This window comes from Schistocerca nitens, chromosome 5, assembly GCF_023898315.1.
Source record: "Schistocerca nitens isolate TAMUIC-IGC-003100 chromosome 5, iqSchNite1.1, whole genome shotgun sequence".
In the NCBI taxonomy this organism is placed as follows: Eukaryota; Metazoa; Arthropoda; class Insecta; order Orthoptera; family Acrididae; genus Schistocerca; species Schistocerca nitens.
Genome location: NC_064618.1, coordinates 406,850,749 through 406,870,897, shown reverse-complemented (window position 1 = coordinate 406,870,897; position 20,149 = coordinate 406,850,749). Strand labels below are relative to the sequence as shown.

At 45.9% G+C, this 20,149-nt stretch overlaps 1 protein-coding gene across 1 annotated transcript in view; it reads left to right on the top strand.

The window, feature by feature from the left end:
* The window catches only part of LOC126260498 (uncharacterized), a 112,631-nt gene that overhangs the window by 89,642 nt on the left and 2,840 nt on the right, over positions 1–20,149 (top strand). The window contains exon 2 of the mRNA XM_049957827.1: positions 1,133–1,400. Coding sequence (XP_049813784.1) covers positions 1,133–1,400 — 268 coding nt within the window. The remainder of the gene's footprint in view (positions 1–1,132; positions 1,401–20,149) is intronic.

Genomic DNA, 20,149 nt, shown 5'->3' with positions numbered 1-20,149 from the left:
CCCTTGAAGATGTCCTCCGCAGACGGGGACGAAACGTTGAGAATTGACACTGAATTCATCAACTGACCACGGCATAACAGCCCGAATAATTATAATGCACAGTCATACATATGTCGTCGAACTGCATCATCTCGAAAATTGTCCATTTCCGTCGTTTTAGCAGCACGCATTATGGTTTTCTCTGGAGTGAAAGTAGGAACAGTTGGCTCCTATAGATCTCTAGCACACATACACCTCTTTATTGTCCTCAAAGAAGTCGTTGCAATTTTCAGAGCAGCAGTTACTCGTTCAACGACGTTCGAAAACGATATAAGGCGCCCGCTGTTACCCCTTTCTTCCTCAAAATAGCGTCGTGTTACATACGAGCTCACGAGACTGGCTTTCTATGGTAGCGCCCCAACGGCTAGAGGAAGAGGCTGTAACACATACGGTCGAAATTAACGAAGCTTTACACCGCTCCGTTAACTTTAACAGAATCTGTAAGTCTCGATCTGCAACAATGGATGGACACACGACAAATGCTTCGCCACCACAAAGAAAGCACGGCACCGCGCGGGACATCGAGTGGTAGGGGTCACAATACGGCGCCATGTGCACGGCAACGTTTAACAATTGCAGAGCTCCGATGGAGCCAGCGGCCTTGCCGCATAGGGTCCCGTCAGATTACCGAAGTTAAGTGCTGTCGGACTAGGCTAGCACTTGGATGGGTGACCGTCCAGTCTGCCAAGCGCTGTTGGGAAGTTGGGTGCACTCAGCCCTTCTGAGCCAAACTGAGGCGTTACTTGACTGAGAAGTAGCGCCTCCGGTCTCGTAGACTGACATACGGCCGGGAGAGCGGTGTGCTGACCACGTGTCCTTCCGTATCCGCATCGAGTGACGCATTCGAGCTGATGATGACACGGCGGCCGGTCCCGTTGGTCCTTCGTGGCCTGTCCGGACGGAGTTAAGATTTAGGACTCGGACTGACGCGATAGGGTCCCCTCCACCCAGTGCGGTCCGTGTCAGGGACGTTCTCGCGGCGCCCAGACTGCGGCAGCTGCTGGCGCTAGGCGCGCGGCGCGAGCCGACTGCGGCGCGGCCGGGTGGTGACGGCGGCGTCTGCTGGCCGGTACAGTGGTGCTCGCGGGCGCAGGGCTGCGTGGCGGTGATCAGCGCCACGTGGGCCGCCTCGGTGACGGTGTTCGCGGCGCTGGTGCTGCCCCGCGGCGGCTACTACTTCAACGCGACCGGCCTGCTGGCGTGCGACCCCTTCTTCCCGCGCGCCTCGCTGCGCATCCTGGCCGCGTGCCTCTTCTACTTCCCCACGACGATGGTGCTCATGTACTGCTACGGCTCCGTCTTCCACGCCAACAAGCTGCGCCTCAAGCGCGTCGTCTGCTCGGCGCACGGCCACAGCCACGGCCGCGACCGCCGCCGCTCGGACGCCGCCCCCGCCGGCCACGCCCCCGACCTGTCGCTGCACCCCGCCGCCTCCGCCGCCTCGCCGCCCCTGCCGGAGCCGCCGCCGCCGCCGGCGCTGCCGCCCGCCCCCAGTCCCATCCTCGACAAGGTACGTCTTCCTTCTAGCATTGACAAAGTAGTATACAGTAGATGGAGGTACTTGCTGAAACAACTAGTTATCGGCTATATCACCTTTTCCCTTGGCAGTTTGACATGACTATCCAAATCGATCAAAGTAACCGGTTTCTGATAAAACCAATTTTCGGTTTTTTAACTATTGTTTCTTATAATAAATGTACAAATTGAACAAAGATTGAAAAATTTTTACCCACAAGGGAACCTCCCTCATCGCACCCTCCTCAGATTTACTTTTAAGTTGGCACAGTGGATAGGCCTTGAAAAACTGAACACAGATCAATCGAGAAAACAGGAAGAAGTTGTGTGAAACTATGAAAAAAATAAGCAAAATATACAAACTGAGTAGTCCATGCGCAAGATAGGCAACATCAAGGAGAGTGTGAGCTAAGGAGCGCCGTGGTCCCGTGGTTAGCGTGAGCGGCTGCGTAACAAGAGGTCCTTGGTTCAAGTTTACCGGGACGGTAGCTCAGCGTGTTCGGTCAGAGGGTTAGCTGCCCTCTGTAATAAAAAAAACTGAGTTAATGGATCAATGACGAACTTAAACGGACGTCTTACGACGTCCGCCCCGAGCAGATGAAGCGAACAAAATGAGATTGAAAAAAAAAAAAGTCTTCCCTTGAGTGAAAAGTTTTATTTTTTATTTTCAGTTTATGTGGCAAACTCTTATGTTTTCATCACTTTTTTGGGAGTGATTATCACATCCACAATAAAACCTATATCGGGCAAGGTAGAAGAATCTTTTTACCCATTCGCCAAGCGTACAAGTTAGGTGGGTCGACAACATATTCCTGTCATGTGACGCACATGCCGTCACCAGTGTCGTATAGAATATATCAGACGTGTTTTCCTGTGGAGGAATCGGTTGACCTATGACCTTGCGATCAAATGTTTTCGGTTCCCATTGGAGAGGCACGTCGTTTCGTCTACTAATCACACGGTTTTGCGGTGCGGTCGCAAAACGCAGACACTAAACTTATTACAGTGAACAGAGACATCAATGAACGAACGGACAGATCATAACTTTGCGAAAGTAAAGAAAGGAAACTTTTTATTCGAGGGAAGACTTGAACCAAGGACCTCTTGTTCCGCCGCTGCTTACGCTAACCACGGGACCACGGCGCTTCTGAGCTCACACTTTCCTTGTTGTTGCCTATCTTGCGCATGGACTACTCAGTTTGTATATTTTGCTTTTTTTTCATAGTAGCACACAACTTCTTCCTGTTTTCTCCATTGATCTGTGTTCAGTTTTTCAAGGCCTATACACTGTGCCAACTTATAACTAAATCTGAGGGGTATGCGATGGGGAGGTTCCCTTGTCAGTTTTAAGACATACAGAATAAAAATATTTAATTAAATACCAAATAAAAGAAATGTTAGTACATCCACTGTTTACTGCTTTTCTAGAAAAGTTATAAGTGGTTAAATACTACCAAAAATCTGCAGTGTTCTCTTGATGATTCTAATTTTTTAAATCCTCCTCAAAAATCACATTGTAATCGGGGATCATATAAGTGTTTGGCATTGTATTGTATTGTGTATTTAAACTGTGGGCCTGAAAACGACGCAGAGGCTTCTTCCCGCTGTAGCCCCCTGTGGTTCACGACCCCACAACAGGCCATAGCAGTCCACCCACCCTGCCGCCGCCCCACACCGAACCCAGGGTTATTGTGCAGTTCGGCCCCCAGTGGACACCACCACCACCACCACCACCACCACCACCACCACCACCACCCCCACCCCCCTCCCCCACGGGAACGCCTCATACCAGACGAGTGTAGCCCCAAATGTTTGCGTGGTAGTGTAATTATGGTGTACAGGTACATGGAGACAGTGTTTGTGGAAAAATTGCCGTCGTAGTGTAGCTGAGGCAGAATTAGGGGAACCAGCCCGCATTCTCCGAGGTAGACGGAAAACTGCCTTGAAAACCATCCACAGGCTGGCCGGCACACCGGACCTCGACACTAATCAGCCGGGCGGATTCGTGCCGGGGACCGGCACGCCTTCCCGCCAGGGAAGCAGCGCGTTAGACCGTGCGGCTAACCGTGCGGGCTTGTTTGGGCATTACTGATATTCAGTCCTAAAAGATGAAAACGAAAGTTGAAAAACGTCGTCATTCGTGTTGATTTTCAAGGGCTGCAAGCAGATAAAGGCGTATTATGTAGACACAGGCAGCAGATCAGCTACTTCCCATTTTTATTGTATTCTATGAATCAATCGTTTTTAAGTTTTAATTTCTTGCTGTTACCTTAATTTCCTTCCACTTTTGCTATTTCATAGGAATGGTAGACTAATTTTTAATCTTTTGGAGCAAATGAAGCATTTTTCTTTACTACTAGCCACACCGTAAAAGTATTCAAAGGATAGGGTTCGTACCATTCTGCAATACAACGAATGTCCGGCGACAACAGCGAGAAACTACTTTGCAGACCAAGTGCTGGCAAGTCGCGCGCGTTGCATGTACACGCATAACTCAAGCCACGACATACAGCAACAGGGACATTATTAACGAAACTCAGCATCCTGCAGGTGAAAAATAGGTCAGAAACTTTTCTTACAATTGAAATAAATGATGGTAGCCCCGTCATAAGCTGCACTGAGCATGATGTTTCTTTATTTCTTGGTGTCGAGTAGTTTCGGACACCTGAGACTATTATCAAACCATCCGAATCGTAAAATGGTTCTAATGGCTCTGAGCACTATGGGACTTAACTGCTACAGTTATCAGTCCCCTAGAACTTAGAGCTACTTAAATTTAACTAACCTAAGGACATCACACACATCCATGCCCAAGGCAGGATTCGAACCTGCGACCGTAGCGGTCGCGCGGTTTCAGACTGTAGCGCCTAGAACCTCTCGGCCACACCGGCCGGCTGAGACAGCAAAGAGGGGGAAGGAGAACATGAACGCAAATACAGAGCAGGAGCAGACAGACAGAGAACAGGGGAAGGGGGGAATGGTTAGAGAGGGGAGAGGAGATAGAGAAAGGAAAGAAGGAGAGATGGACAGAGGCAGAGGAAGGAAATAATAGAGAGAGGTTGAGGAGCAGTTTAAAGACATGAAGGGGAGAAGGAGATGGACAAAGAGAGAAAAGAGAAGGAGATGGATGGGGAGAGGGGGTGAAGGAGATGGACAGAGAGGAGGGAGGAGGAGATGGACAGAGAGGGGATAGGAGGATATGGGCAGAGAGTGGGGCTGGAGGATGTGGACAGAAAACAGTGTTTAAGAGGAGTTAGACAGAGAGGATTTGAAGGAGGAGATAGAGGGGGAAAGGAGAACATGTACAGAGAGAGGGAAAATGAAGCAACAGACTAACAGAAGACAAGAATAAATACGTACCTGTGAGTCAGGTAGTATATATATTGTTACGGCTTCTGCACCACTTGTTACTAGCAGACACAGTGGCTGCGCCAAAGACTGAGACGGAGTTGAGTTTTACAATTATTTATTGAACTTTCTTTACAATTTCTCCCTCGCCGTCGCTGCCCAGCCCTGCGGATCCCTCCGCCTGGCTGCTGCTGTGTAGATTCTCCGACAATGCGCGCAACGCACGTCGCTGATCGCACTCGGGTGCCTCAGGCCACCAGTGCTCCGCTGCAGTCAGGATGGCCTGTGGTTGACATGAACTCGTCGCCGCTCAGCCGTGTCGCCGTGAGGTCAGCTGCCGACGCCTGCTGCACCGGCGGCTGGGAAGCCGTCAGTCGCGATGTCCGCGAGGTCCCGTCACGGACAGGCCACGCGCCGTCGGGTCAGGGTTGCCATGAAGTCCGGGCGTCAGTCCCCGGCGGCTCCTGTCACCAAGACCGCGCTGTGACCGGTCCTGCTGGAGGTTCTCGCTGTAGTTAGTCAGCCATGGTGCCAACTGATCTCGGGCCGACCTCCAGAGCTGAAGTTGACATCTGGCGGCAAACGGACGACTCCTACGAGCTGGAACAGACTTCTGAAATCGTCACCTACGAAGATTGAACATTCGGACACGGACCACGTCCGTCGTCAAATCCGAAGTGCCTCCTAATGGCTTCTGTCCGTTGCTGCCTGCGCTCCACTATTTATATCCAGCGTGAGGACGTTTTTTACCCTCAGTGGTAGCTTTTTGTTATTACTCCCGCAGTATATTGCAGCGTAACTTAGTGTGCTGGCCTCACTTCCCCTTACTCAGCACTCTCCAGGCTTCGCTCGGCGCTCGGTCTACGTGCGTCCTTGTGTCAGTCTGTTGATAGACTGCTGCTGTCAGCAAGGCTATCTGTGCCTGCCTACTTCGCAACGCCTCGGTCGCTGGCGTGCCTCTGTTTTGCCATTCTCCACTGCGTGTAGCAACGCTCACTACGTGTGACCGCAATAATATATATATCTATGGTTCAAGAAACAGTGCCTAAAGTACGAAATAATACCAAAGTACCCTACCATCAAGATGAAACAAACATCAGCTTCAGCAAGACATGTGCAGAAGGCAGCAGAAAGATTATGGATTGAACAAGAAGTGTCGAACTGGTTCAGAGTACATGGTAATGTCATTATGCACCTGAAATTAGTACATATGCAGCTTACTCACTTGCTTCATCCATGTGACTATATGTGGCCGGACAATACCGTTAGGGAAACAGTTTAAGACATCATTTATAATACATTTCAGCGTCAAAAGAAGATGTTAGAACAGTTATTATCAGTGAAGGAGAGAACCTTCACCCCAAAAATATCGATCCAGAGAACCAGAAGAAAAGTTATTATAAAAACGGCACAAATACGCTCCAGACATTACAAAAAATCCTCAAGTGTTAGACCACCTAATGGTAGATCTGTAACTAGCCCTACAGTAAGATATAGTAACGAAAGTGCAGTGTGTGGAAGAAATCAAGCAGGCACAGAAGCAACAACAACAACAACAACAAGCCCAGTATCGGAAGAACAACGAATTCTTAGTCATGAAGGAACATAGAACTGGAATTGAAAACAGTAATGTGATTGTGACTAGGGCAGATAAAGAAGGGAGTGTAGTGCTGTTAAATAAAACAGATTACACAAGAAAAGTAGAGGATTTTTTCCAATCTGTGCAGCTACAAAAACTACAGAGAGACCCGACAGCTAGTTACAATGACCAGGCTAAGCAGGTAGTAAACAAATGCTCCAATATCTGTTCTGAATATGCTTGTAAGAGCATGCTGCAAATGAACCTTAGGGCACCACAGCTGTACGGTTTACCGAAGCTCCACAAACCAGAAGTTCCAATCCGTCCGGTGGTATATCTGCAACATATGTTCCAGTACACAAGACTGCCAGGGGAGTCAACACTATCTTGACGACGAAGCTGAATTTCAAAGGGAAATATAGCATTAAGAACAGTTTAGATTTAGTTAACAAGTTAACAGATGTTAAGATTCCAACAAATGCAAAATCTTGACGACGAAGCTGAATTTCAAAGGGAAATATAGCATTAAGAACAGTTTAGATTTAGTTAACAAGTTAACAGATGTTAAGATTCCAACAAATGCAAAATTAGTCTCTTTTGAAGTGCATAACTTGTTCACATGTATTCCAGTGAAAGACTGCGTAGATATTGTGTCACCATCATTGTATTCACACTACATAAATCCAGAAAAGCAACTGAGCATTGTTAGTTCAGTGGAGTGTTGTCTAATAATGAAGTAGCTGACCGATTACGCTCCAGTCTCATATATGTATATTTCGTCGTTTGGTGTATTATGTGTACTGTTTCATTGCTGTCACAAAACTGTCACTCATTTAGAGATACCATCCAAATGAATCGTGATGACATAGATCTACACACATATTCCGCAAACCACTGTTCAGGTTATGGTGCAGGGTGGGGTAGGGTAAATAGTACCAATGTTATCGTCCCTCTATTGTATCCCATTTACGTACTGAACGAGGGAAGATTACCATTGGCCTCTGGAAGTGCCGTAAATTTTCTTATATTATTCTCATTATCCCTGCGCTAGACATTAGGTGGAGGTAACATAAAGGTCGCTCAGTTTCCTTCAAATATAGGTTCTTCAAATTTAACAGGCGGAGTTTCCTGAGAACTGTGTCTACATTGTAATGCGAAAAGCACTGGTCTACTCAAATAATCTGCTTTGAAAATAAATGGAAACCACAAATCCTCCAAGTTTGAAACTGAAGGCAAGAAAAATCGCATCTCGTTTCCTTAGCCATTTCTCATCTCTGTCTCCAAGACAGCATCATCGACTTCTAGGCAATACTTCAGAACAAGTGCAAGTGAATTCACTTTATTATAAATTACTTGTGTTTTTGAATCTGCAACCAATTATTTTGTACATTTTCTGTCTACGTATCAGACGGATGCCATATTCCTTTACTTCCGGAAATCGTTTGACTCAGTGTCCCACTGCAGACTCCTAATTAAGGTACGAGCATATGGGATTGGTTCCCAAATATGTGAGTGGCTCGAAGACTTCTTAAGTAATGGAACCCAGTACGTTGTCCTCGATGGTGAGTGTTCATCGGAGGTGAATCATCTGGAGTGCCCCAGGGAAGTGTGGTAGGTCCACTGTTGTTTTCTATGTACGTAAATTATCTTTTGGATAGGGTGGATAGCAATGTGCGGCTGTTTGCTGACGATGCTGTGGTGTACGGGAAGGTGTCGTCGTTGAGTGACTGTAGGAGGATACAAGATTACTTGGACAGGATTTGTGATTGGTATAAAGAATGGCAGCTAACTCTAAATATACATAAATGTAAATTAATGCAGATGAATAGGAAAAAGAATTCCGTAATGTTTGAATACTCCATTAGTAGTGTAGAGCTTGATACAGTCACGTCGATTAAATATTTGGGCGTAACATTGCAGAGCGATATGAAGTGGGACAAGCATGTAATGGCAGTTGTGGGGATGGCGGATAGTCGTCTTCGGTTCATTGGTAGAATTTTGGGAAGATGTGGTTCATCTGTAAAACACTAATACGACCTATTCTTGAGTACTGCTCGAGTGTTTGGGATCCCTATCAGGTCGGATTGAAGGAGGACATAGAAGCAATTCAGAGGCGGGCTGCTATATTTGTTACTGGTATGTTTGATAATCACGCAAGTGTTACGGAAATGCTTCCGGAACTCGGGTGGGAGTCTCTAGAGGAAAGGAGGCGTTCTTTTCGTGAATCGCTACTGAGGAAATTTAGAGAACCAGTATTTGAGGCTGACTGCAGTACAATTTTACAGCCGCCAACTTACATTTCGCGGAAAGACCACAAAAATAAGAGAAATTAGAGCTCGTACAGAGGCATATAGGCAGTCATTTTTCCCTCGTTCTGTTTGGGAGTGGAACAGGGAGAGAAGATGCTAGTTGTGATACGAGGTACCCTCCGCCACGCACCGTATGGTGGGTTGCGGAGTATGTATGTAGATGTAGATGTACTGAAAACAACACATTGATTTGGGAGTGTTGCTGGGCTGGAAGCCAAGCCATCCCACTGACTAACGTTCGTTGAATGCGTGCTTAAGGCAATTCAGCAGCCCGAGACCAATAATTTTATGTTCCACACAGAGCTACAGGGCCATAAACGCGGCTTTACCGGTACGTTACACGGTGTTCCCAGTGTGACACAGTATAAACATGACCCTCCACCTGGGTGGTTATGTCTCCTCGCCCGCCTTTGATTTACGGGATAGAAAGTGCAGCAAACTCTACCGACTGCAGAACGGGAGTGTGGCTCGGTGGCTCCCCAGACAGCACTCTGTGTGTAGGAAGGCCATGAATACGCGCCGAGTTCGCGTCCAGTGATACACCGAAGAGGCGGTCCCAGGGGCGCCGTTCCGGCTCGTCGACGTCTGTTGTCTGCTGCGCGAGTTTTCTTGCCTCTTTATTTTTAGAGTCCGCGCACAATGCTCACTAAGAACAATTAAGCGCAACCATTGCGAATATTTAAGTTAAAACATGTAGCTTATCAATTGTAGCTACTACTAAAAGCAACTACTCATTCTATGAAAATATGCTTATTCTAAAATTATATGCACTACTCAAGAAGTTCCCTAAGGCAATTTCATATGTTCATAATCTCATACAATGTCTACGCTTTCTTCGTAGAACAGCACTTGTTTGTTCTTCCCTAGTCTACCTCTTGGTCTCCATGATATTCTTTCTACCGTAGCTGCTATCCCAGCGAAGTGTGTAGGATTGCTTCCGTGGTTTGACCCAAAGGCAGCAAAGCAGAAGGTCACACCAAAACGATTTTAAGTTACCATCAGATTTTCGTGGTACTATAGGGAGCTGTAACCACTTTAGAAGAAGACTTACACGGGAATACATCTAACAAATAAATGAGGACGTCACATGCAAGAGGTACTACGATATGAAGAGGTTTTCATAGGAGAGAAAATCGTAGTAGGTCGCTTCAAACTAGTCACAGGAGAAAATGAATACTATGCGATAAACAGTTCAGACAAGAAGACAACATGCGCTTTTGATAAGTGGTACTTTCGTAGATTGATGCTATTAGCAATTTTTGTACTTTTTTTCTTTTTCAAGGAGGGAGACTTACCTCCTAACAAAACAAGAAGAAGTGTAGCAACGGATGGATATACTATGAACTTTCCAAAAGGTACTGTGTTCAAATTTTTGGCCTCCAATCCTGATTCAATTTTCCCGAAGCACGTTGTTCAAGGCGAATGCTGCGAAATTGATGTCACGAATTCTGGCTTTTCTATCAGACGTAATGGATCACAACCTTATCACCAAAATGTTTTGTCATCCTCTCCTATACAGCTTCAGAAACTGTCTGACGTTGTAAACCTGCTTCCGTGTGTACATCCGGTGCATCGTGGATATTATTTATCCCTCACTTGGTAAGAAGCTAGAGAGCACGTTGATGAACCTCAATGAACTGATGGTACAATAGTATCTCAGATTCCGCTGAGAGCAACGTCAAATCTGATCAATGAAGCCGAATGTTAGCACTGAACTTTGGTGATATACAATGATAACCCACAGATTTATATTTATTCCTCGTACTTAATATCGTTTTTTATTATGTGCAGTTATTAAATATCTTCTGTTTTATGTCAAAGAATATCTTATTGTATGGCGTTCCTTTTCATATAATAAATACTCCTGTCATGTCCAGCAGCTGAGTCACGATTTTTTTTTAATCTTCGTATGTCTCTCCCGTAAGATTTCCTTAATGTAGCTTATAGTTATCTAGCACCGAACATATCAGTTGTAAAAAAGGTAGCTCAGTTGGTAAGAGCATTCTACACAAAAGCAAGGTTCCTGCTTCGAGTATCGATCTGGAACATAATTTCAGTTTGCCAGAAAGTTTGGAGACGCACACACCCCAGTGTAGATTGAAAGATTCGTCCTACTTCTTACCTTAGTCATAGCTTCGCAACTATTTCTAGCTTATCTTTCCATGAGGTAAGTTGGAGGCTGCCATTACTGTTAATAACGAGCTATACTTTGCAATTGTATATTGTTTCGCTACAGTAAAACATATGGTGGGTACTGATATTATTTGCGTCTAATGTTGAAGTGTATTTCGTTGTAAAACCTTTATTATTGTTTAAAATAGATGTCTGACTACCTGAATATCACTGGAATACCGCTGTACTGCGCTCAAATATCATTGAAATATGCTTAAATATTTCTGTTTCACTCATACAGGTATTACGGAATTACTGGTGGTCTACTATCTACCACTGCCGATAAGTAACACTCCAAATGCTACCTCTAAGCCTGCAACAGATTCGTCAGAATACAGCAGTAGTAATCAAACTGCCTTCACCTTCATTCTCTCCTTCTCGTCTTTCTTCATCAGTAGCTTCAACTTCTTACTTCTTCATGTCAGACCAGGGACTGAATTAACTCTCTTCGGATTTCTTCCCTTACTGTATGTATCTTTGCGAACTTTCTTATGATTGCTTTCTTTGAGGTGTTCTGAGAAGTCTGGTAAATTTCTGTGAAATATACTTGTTGTGTCTTAACGGTTGGTAAGCTTGAATATTCGAAGCATCGTATAAAGAATTTCAACAATGTACAGCGTGCAGCTCATTGCCGACAGCCCTCTGAATTGGTCACTGTGTCGACTGCGACTGAAAATGGAGAAAAACGAGCTTCGTGCTGTTGTTAAACATTTTCATTTCAAGGGATGGACTACTGCACAAATCAACACAGAGTTATACGTGTGGTGTCTGTTCTCTGAGGCATGTCCGAAAGAACAGACATCTTTTTGCTCCTGCAGCCGTTCTGAATCAAGACACATAGGAATTAGTAACATTTAGTCATAAGTACAAAATTTGTGCTTGATTTGGATTCGAACTCAGGTCTCCTGCTCATCAGGTAGGTGCACTGGCCACTAAACTACCAGCACACAGTGATGATCGCAACCGTAGGGACTATCCTAGCACGCCTCCTATCACATCCAAATTCTCATCTTATCCACACACTACTTACGTAATGCCTCTTTATATGTCTGTTTATTGGCAGCTCTATAGACTGTATTAATATCTCTGTCAGCGCTCTGCGCCCTCGGTGAGAGACTGTGTGGTTGGACTTACCAGCAGTTAGCAGTTAGTGAGCGGAGGGCTTGGACATGTGTCCTTCGTGGAGGCTCAGTGTTGGTAGGATATGCATTGTAAAATGAGGATGAATGTAGTTGGTAATGTTTGGGTAGTGGAATTATTGACAACTATATAATTTTTGGAACTGGATGTCACATGAATAAGGTAAAATCTGCTAAATATATTGTTTGCTCTTCAACAAAATCTTTCTTTTGCTAACCATATGCCTTCTAGTAGTTAGAGTCTGTAGTAATTAGAATATTTTTATTTAGCTGGCTGTAGTTCTTGTTATGAAGATTTCCTGTGAGGTAAGTGACTAATTAAAGTATGGGTTATTGTTAGAATTTCTTCCCGTTCAGGGCCATTCTTTGTGTTAATTATTTGAAGCCATGTTATCATTGTATAGTAGTGAGATTGCGTTGGGATTCTATATTGCGGGTAATAAATGAATAGGTAAAGTTTGAGTTGTCTTTGTCAGGGAAAATTTTGTAGGTCATTGTTTCAAATGATAAAAATAACTAAAGAGACAGTAGAAGCAGTTGCACTCAGCGGTTTAAGTAAACACTAAGAAGTTTCACCCAATCAGATACTTAAGTGGACTCACATAAAGAAGTTTCACCCTCACTGCTCGCAGCATTCACGAATTCCCTTAAGAGAGCAAGAGATCGTACCTGGTATGCATCTGAACATATTTAATTAAGGTGAGGCTGGCCAGTGATCCATTCAGTGCAGATGCAGACCACGCTCTCATGGGAATCGGTGAAACGCCGCAAGTAGTGAGGGTAATGGCAGAGATGCTACGTCAGTAGTGTACGGATAAGTTGTGAATCTAGGCCTGAAGGGGGCCATGCTAGGGTAGTCCGTGCAAGTGCTATGAACACTGTGTCTCGAAGGCTTAGAAGTCAGAGCATCCGCCTAGTGACCAGGAGACCAAAGGTTCTAGTTCCAGTCCAGCACGCATTTTCAACTTTCCCCATTGGTGTAAATGCCCACTAGCAGGTATATACCATTAATTCCTTTTTGTAAAAACAGAATTGTATGAAGTTCATGTGGACTCTACACCATCATTGAAGAACATTTACTTTTCAATTAATTAATTTAAATGTAGTCGGACAAGTCCCGGAGAAAAAGGGCACTGTGTCCTCCCAATTGGAGGTCACCGCAAAGGAAACCATTGACAAAATCAATGACTTTGTAATGCAGGACAGCCGAATAAAAATTCGTAAGACTGCTGAGACTGTAGGCATCTCAAGTGAGCAAGTGCATAGTATCCTTCACGGAGAATAGGCTATGAAGAAGCTAAGTGCGGGATGAATGCCACGATTGCTCACAGACGACCAAAAGCCCATCCAGCACATCATTTCAACACAGTGTCTGGCGACGTTTAATCCCAATCCGCAAGACCTTTTGCGCCGATTTGCTACTTTTGATGAAAAACAGATCCATCATTACAAGAGTCAAAATGGAACAATGGAAAAATGCTGGTGTAGGGCATTCAAGGAAGCAAAGAGCATTTGATAAAGCGATGGCCACATTTTATTCCCAAGGAATGATCCTTGTAGATTACTTGGGAAAGGTCAGGATCGTAATTGGACCCCATTATGCTCCATTGTTTAAGACCTTCGTTGGCTGGAACAAGGCCAAGATTGGCACGTAACAAAGCGGTCTTTCCTAAGAATGTTGCACCATACGACACATCAGCGATAATAATGACGTAAATGCATTAAATGGGCTTTATATCCGTTCCCCAATCCCCCTGTTCACCGGACATAGCCCCAAGGGCCTTCTTCCTGCTCCGGAACTGAAAAGTTGGAAGTATCAGGTGGTTATGATCATAGAGCAGCTACTCACAGAGGTCCAGTGTGAGAGGATGAGATGGGCGGACATTGGGAGGAACAGGCAGAGAGAGGAAGAGAGGAAGAGAGGAAGAGAGGAAGAGAGGAAGAGAGGAAGAGAGGAAGAGAGGAAGAGAGGAAGAGAGGAAGAGAGGAAGAGAGGGAGAGAGGGAGAGAGGGAGAGAGGGAGAGAGGGGGAGAGGGAGAGAGGGGGAGAGGGGGAGAGAGGGAGAGGGAGAGGGAGAGGGAGAGGGAGAGGGAGAGGGAGAGGGAGAGGGAGAGGGAGAGGGAGAGGGAGAGGGAGAGGGAGAGGGAGAGGGAGAGGGAGAGGGAGAGGGAGAGGGAGAGGGAGAGGGAGAGGGAGAGGGAGAGGGAGAGGGAGAGGGAGAGGGAGAGGGAGAGGGAGAGGGAGAGGGAGAGGGAGAGGGAGAGGGAGAGGGAGAGGGAGAGGGAGAGGGAGAGGGAGAGGGAGAGGGAGAGGGAGAGGGAGAGGGAGAGGGAGAGGGAGAGGGAGAGGGAGAGGGAGAGGGAGAGGGAGAGGGAGAGGGAGAGGAGCTGTGTTCAATATGTGTTGAATGCATATGAGGGATCTCCTCCAAAACACTCAAATCGAATTAAAATAGGGCGCACAAACTGCAAACTTTGCAAATACCAGCACGTAGGGGTTTATAACCTCCATTAGGAGCGGAGATATGAAAAAAACTCGGTTTCTTCAGCCCTTACCCTACATGGTGCCCTTCATGACAGGAAAATTGTGTGCTTACCTTAATCGACCAGCTTTGTATGACAGCCTACATGTCAGGGGGAAACGTGGTTTTCCACGTTCCAATTATAGACTGTTTTGCACAGCAGGTACGTTGCATTGAATTACCATAAGCCTGTTTTATCGAACTGCATTGAAGGGTAGCCAATACATCAGGGGCAAATGAATTGTTTTCAAGTTCCTGATGTGTAGGTTGCCCTCCATGAGTGTTGATGTAGTACGAGCCTGCTTACTCGACCTATTTTGCAGGTACCACATGTGCAGATGAGCATGGATGAGGTAGGGAAAGAGTGAAATTGACAAAGATGGAGAGTGAAAGAGGGCTGGAGAGATGTATAGGGATGAAGGGGCCAGGAGGGATGGACTAGGAGAGAGGGAGAGGGAAGTAGTAGGCTGAGAGATGGGGCAGGAGGGGACATATAGGGAGAGGAAGCAGGAGGAGCAGGATAGGTGGAGGAGGCACGACCGATGAATAGGGAAGAGGGGATGGACAAAGATATCTTGGCAGAAGATGGACAGAGAGAGTGGGTGGAGGAAATGAGCAGACAGAGGAGAGAAGTCAGTGCACAGAGGAAGAAGGGGGAGGGGAGATGGGTGGATGGGGTGATGTGGAAATGGCCAGAGAGAAGGGGGTGAAAGTGGACAGAGAGGGGAGGAGAGGATAGATAGAAATAAGATGAGGTATAGAAGGGGGGTGGAGAAGAAGCTTAAAGAATGGAGTGGATGGTGTTTTGCAGGTAGTATTGGCTGCATGTGTGGGTGGGCATGATTGTGCAGAGAAAGGTGGTGGAGAACAATATGATAGGAGGGAATGGGTATAGATAAACAGAAGGGGGCGATGGACAGAGAGAAAAGGAGGCGGTGATGGGCACAGAGGAAGACGGAGGGTGAGATGGTTAGAAAGAGAGTGGGGAGTGGGAAGTGGACAGAGGAACGGAGGAGATGTACAGAGGGCTGGTTGCAAGAGATGGAAAGAGAGAAAGGCAAGGAGGAGAGTAAATTTACAGAGATGGAGGATGAGAGGGAAATTCAATTTGTAGAGGGATAGTGAGCAGGTGAAAAAGGAAGAGGATGTGAGAAAACAGAGAGCATAGACTGAGGAGACAAATGGAAGAAGTGGGGAGATAGATATGAGCAGAGAGAAGGTGGGGAAGAGGTTTGTAAGCAGGAGGTGCACATGTAGAGTCAGAGGGAGTGTGGAGGAGGAGATGGTAGTTAATAGTTTGAGGATGAGTTGGAGAGAGAGTGAGAAAGAGATGGACGCTGAGTAGGAGGTGGAGGAGACAGTGAGGAGGCGACTGGCAGAAAGACGGAAAGGTGGATGTTGACAGAGGGGGGAGATATGATCAGTGACAACAGATGGTAGAGAGGTGGGAAGGGGGAGATGGAAAGACAGCATGGAAAGGAAGAGGGAGACAGATCGAGTGTGAAGGAGAATGATATAAACAGAAAGAGCAGGAAGGAAGAGGTGGACAGAGAGTGTTGAGGAAGATTACATGGACAGAGGAGATGGACAAGGACAGGAGTATGGAGAGGGCAGACAAAGGAGGAGAAGGAGATATGTACTCTGTATGTGTTGTACATTCATGGGAGTAAAGCCATGGGGAAAATGTTAGCAAACATATAAATCAGCATATATATTTGTTCATTTGTATGTATGTATGACTGGGATATTCTCCCAAACTCCAAGATCGATTTCAACTCACTTTGATACAAAAGTAGCAAACTTCATATGTATCAGCACTTTGTGGTTTATAGCCTTGTAGCTACCGTAAGTGCAAAAATGTTGTTTCAGCCCTTGAGGTATAGCCTCCTATTCACAACAGGCCTTATCAACCTTGTTTGATGGGAAGCCTCCATGTCAGAGGCAAGAAACTATTTGATGAAAAAATTAATTTTCAAGCCACTGACTTGCAGACTGCACTGTATGTAGATGTCTCTTGTTAGAGTAGTATTGACCTGCTCAATGAGCCTGTTTTGCAAGAGCTGCATATGCTGCTGAAAACAGATGAGCAGAGAGACTGGGAGGAGAAGACGTTTAGTGAGAGAGAGCGAGTACCAACTGGACAGAGAAAGAGGTGGACAGAAAGAGAAGGAGATCGGCATAGATAGAGGAAAATTGGGAGAGAAGATGGTGGAGGCCATTTACAAAGAGAGGATGAAAAGACAGAGATTAGAGGAGGAGACATGCTGTGTGAATAGTATCAGCATACCTTACAGGAGTGACTCTTGTTCATGAGCATGGCTAAGCACCAGAGAGCAAGTGGTGGAAGAAGACGCATAGTGAGCAAGAGGGTAGGGTGAGGTGGACAGTAAGAATGTGAGGGGGGATGAAATGGAAACGTTGAATGGACTGAGGGTGTGGACAGAGAGAAGGGTGAGGCGGTATGAGGTGGACTGAGAGAGTGTGAAGAAGGATGAAATGGGAAGATGGAAGGGACTGAAGGCATTAAAAGAGTCAGGGGTAAAGAGGGGACAGAGAGAAGAGAGGGGGTGACAATGTAGACAGAGAGAGAAAGAGGGGGAGGACAAGGTGGACAGAGAGTGAAGGACACAGGGGATGGTGCAAGAGGAATTCATAGAGGGTCAGTGGCGAGGCAGAGGGAGGAGAAGAATGTGGACAGAGAGGGGAGGAGGAGGAGGATATAAAGAGATGGTAGGGGAGGAATATATGGTTGTACAGTATAGGAGGAGGAGATGATAAAGAGACAAGGGAGGAGAGAAGAAGAGACAGAAAGATTGGTGAGGAGGAGATGTACAGGCTGGAAGGAAGAATGCTCATAGAGAGGGGTGGAGGTGTGTTGCTGAGATGTGTAGAAACGATGGGAGGAAGTAGTGGATAGAGGGAGGAGAGAGGAGGAGATATGTGCAATAAATGTGTCAAATAATGTGGTCAAAGCAGTGGGGAAAAGGCAGCATGTATCTATGTATTCTGGGACCTCCTCTCAAATCTTTAGATCGATTTTAACCAGTTTTGGTTCACAAACAGCAGACTTCACAAGTATAAGCACTGTACAGCTTATAATCAAAAGGTTCCAATAGGAGTGGAGATATGGGCAAAAACGTGTTCTTTTCCACCCTTGTTGTAGGCTGACTTGCATGACATTATTGTGAGGGGATAGTTCGGCCTGCCTGATTGATCTGATTTGCATGTCATGCACAAGAAATGCTTTACCAGCTTGTTGTAGGCTGACTTGCTTGAAATTATCGTGAGGGAATACTTCGGCCTGCCTTATTCATCTGCTTTGCACGTCATGCACAAGAAATGGTTTACCAGCCCCTGATATGTGGACTGCCCTGCGTAACATGTGTGTTGTATTCTAGCAGTATTGGCCTGCTTTATTGACTTGCTTTTCATGGCACCAAGGAGCAGTTTTTCAAGCCCATAGTTTGTAGACTGCCCTGCAGTACAGCGTGTAGTGTTGGAGTAGTACTGGCCTCATTTATCGACTTTTTTTGCAGAGGTTTTTTGTACACTCTTCATGGTAGATTGCAATGGATAGAGGAGAGGATGGAGAGAGAGAGAAAGGGAACAAGGGGTGATGCATAGATTTAAGAGGGGATGGAGGGCTGGAACAGAGACAGAAGTGAGAGGAGAAGATGGACTGAGAAATGGGAAGGTGGAGATGGAGGGAGAGTAGTGGGGAGGAGGAATGGGAGGTGTAGGGGGCAACTGGATGATGGAGAGGGATAGTGCGCCGGTGGGATAGAAAAAGGGGGAGTAACAGATGGATAAAGAGGATGACATGGACAGAGAGTGGGATGGGAAAATGGACAGAATAGGAGAGAAGGAGATGGGTAGTGTCAGGGGACAGAAAGGGGAGATAAGGGAACGGAACAATAAAGAGGGGTGAGATGGAGATGAACAGAGATATGTGTAAGTACAAGCTGGACTAGGAGAGGTGGGGACGAGAAATTGGACAGGAGAGGGGTAGGAAATGACAGTAGGAGAGGGGGAAGAAGAAGGTGGTCAGAGAGAGGGGGAAGGAGAAGATGGAAAGGCAAACCGGAAAAGAGAAGATGGGCAGAAGAAAGGGGAAGTGAGAGACGAAAAGGGAGGGAGAGATGTGAACGGAGGGAGAGGAGGAGGAAATGTGTGCTATATAAGTGCTGTACACACATGTACGCAAAGCTATTTCACATTTTCAGTTTCGAGAAGACAGAAAAAAGTCACAACACCAAGCCAGAATTGTGCGACTTAAACGAAGATTGAAGGCGTGTTGCTATATCTGAAATCAGATATCTGTTCAAATTTCGTGCCACTCCCATAAGACTGCGCTGATCACCACTCATCTAACTAGGTGAATGAAGTTCAGTCTGCACTACTTTACAAGATGTATTTAACTACAATGAACAGTCTTGAGACTGTCGTAATGGATGGTACTGCACAGCTTAATGAATTATTTGTTAATCCGTGACTGTTAGAGCCACATGGTTGAACACACCGTTCCGGTATACACCGACATGATGCTTCTGAAAGAGGAAGCTCACGGTGATGGAAGAGCTGCTCGTCGCCTTTATCAGGATCGTTATACACAGTGTATGATTCCATTGCATACCGTTTTCGTCACAACTACGCAATGCTCACTCCCCTATACAAGTAAAAGAAGTTTTAACGGGATTTTCTGAACATGCTATATAGACAAGGACTAACAGTGTCACCGAGTTTCAAAACCGTAGTTCTTAGTTTTTTAACGTGATGGTCAAAGCTTCGTCTCTGTATAATGAGCAGCTCCAATGACTGGCTCATTTACGCAGGATAAATTTCGTTCGGTCGTATTCTCCTTCAGTGGACCTGAAACATAGGATACAGAAAGCTAGAAATCAGTTTTTATTGACAGTAATTTGCGTCGACGTTGTAGAATTTTGGAACACGTATTATGTTCGAGTATAATGACTTTCCTGGAGACTAGAAATCTACTCTGTAGGAATCAGCATGGGTTTCGAAAAAGACGGTCGTGTGAAACCCAGCTCGCGCTATTCGTCCACGAGACTCAGAGGGCCATAGACACGGGTTCACAGGTAGATGCCGTGTTTCTTGACTTCCGCAAGGCGCTCGATACAGTTCCCCACAGTCGTTTAATGAACAAAGTAAGAGCATATGAACTATCAGACCAATTGTGTGATTGGATTGAGGAGTTCCTAGATAACAGAACGCAGCATGTCATTCTCAATGGAGAGAAGTCTTCCGAAGTAAAAGTGATTTCAGGTGTGCCACAGGGGAGTGTCATGGGACCGTTGCTGTTCACAATATACATAAATGACCTGATGGATGACATCGGAAGTTCACTGAGGCTTTTTGCAGATGATGCTGTGGTGTATCGAGAGGTTGTAACAATGGAAAATTGTACTGAAATGCAGGAGGATCTGCAGCGAATTGACGCATGGTGCAGGGAATGGCTATTGAATCTCAATGTAGACAAGTGTAATGTGCTGCGAATACATAGAAAGA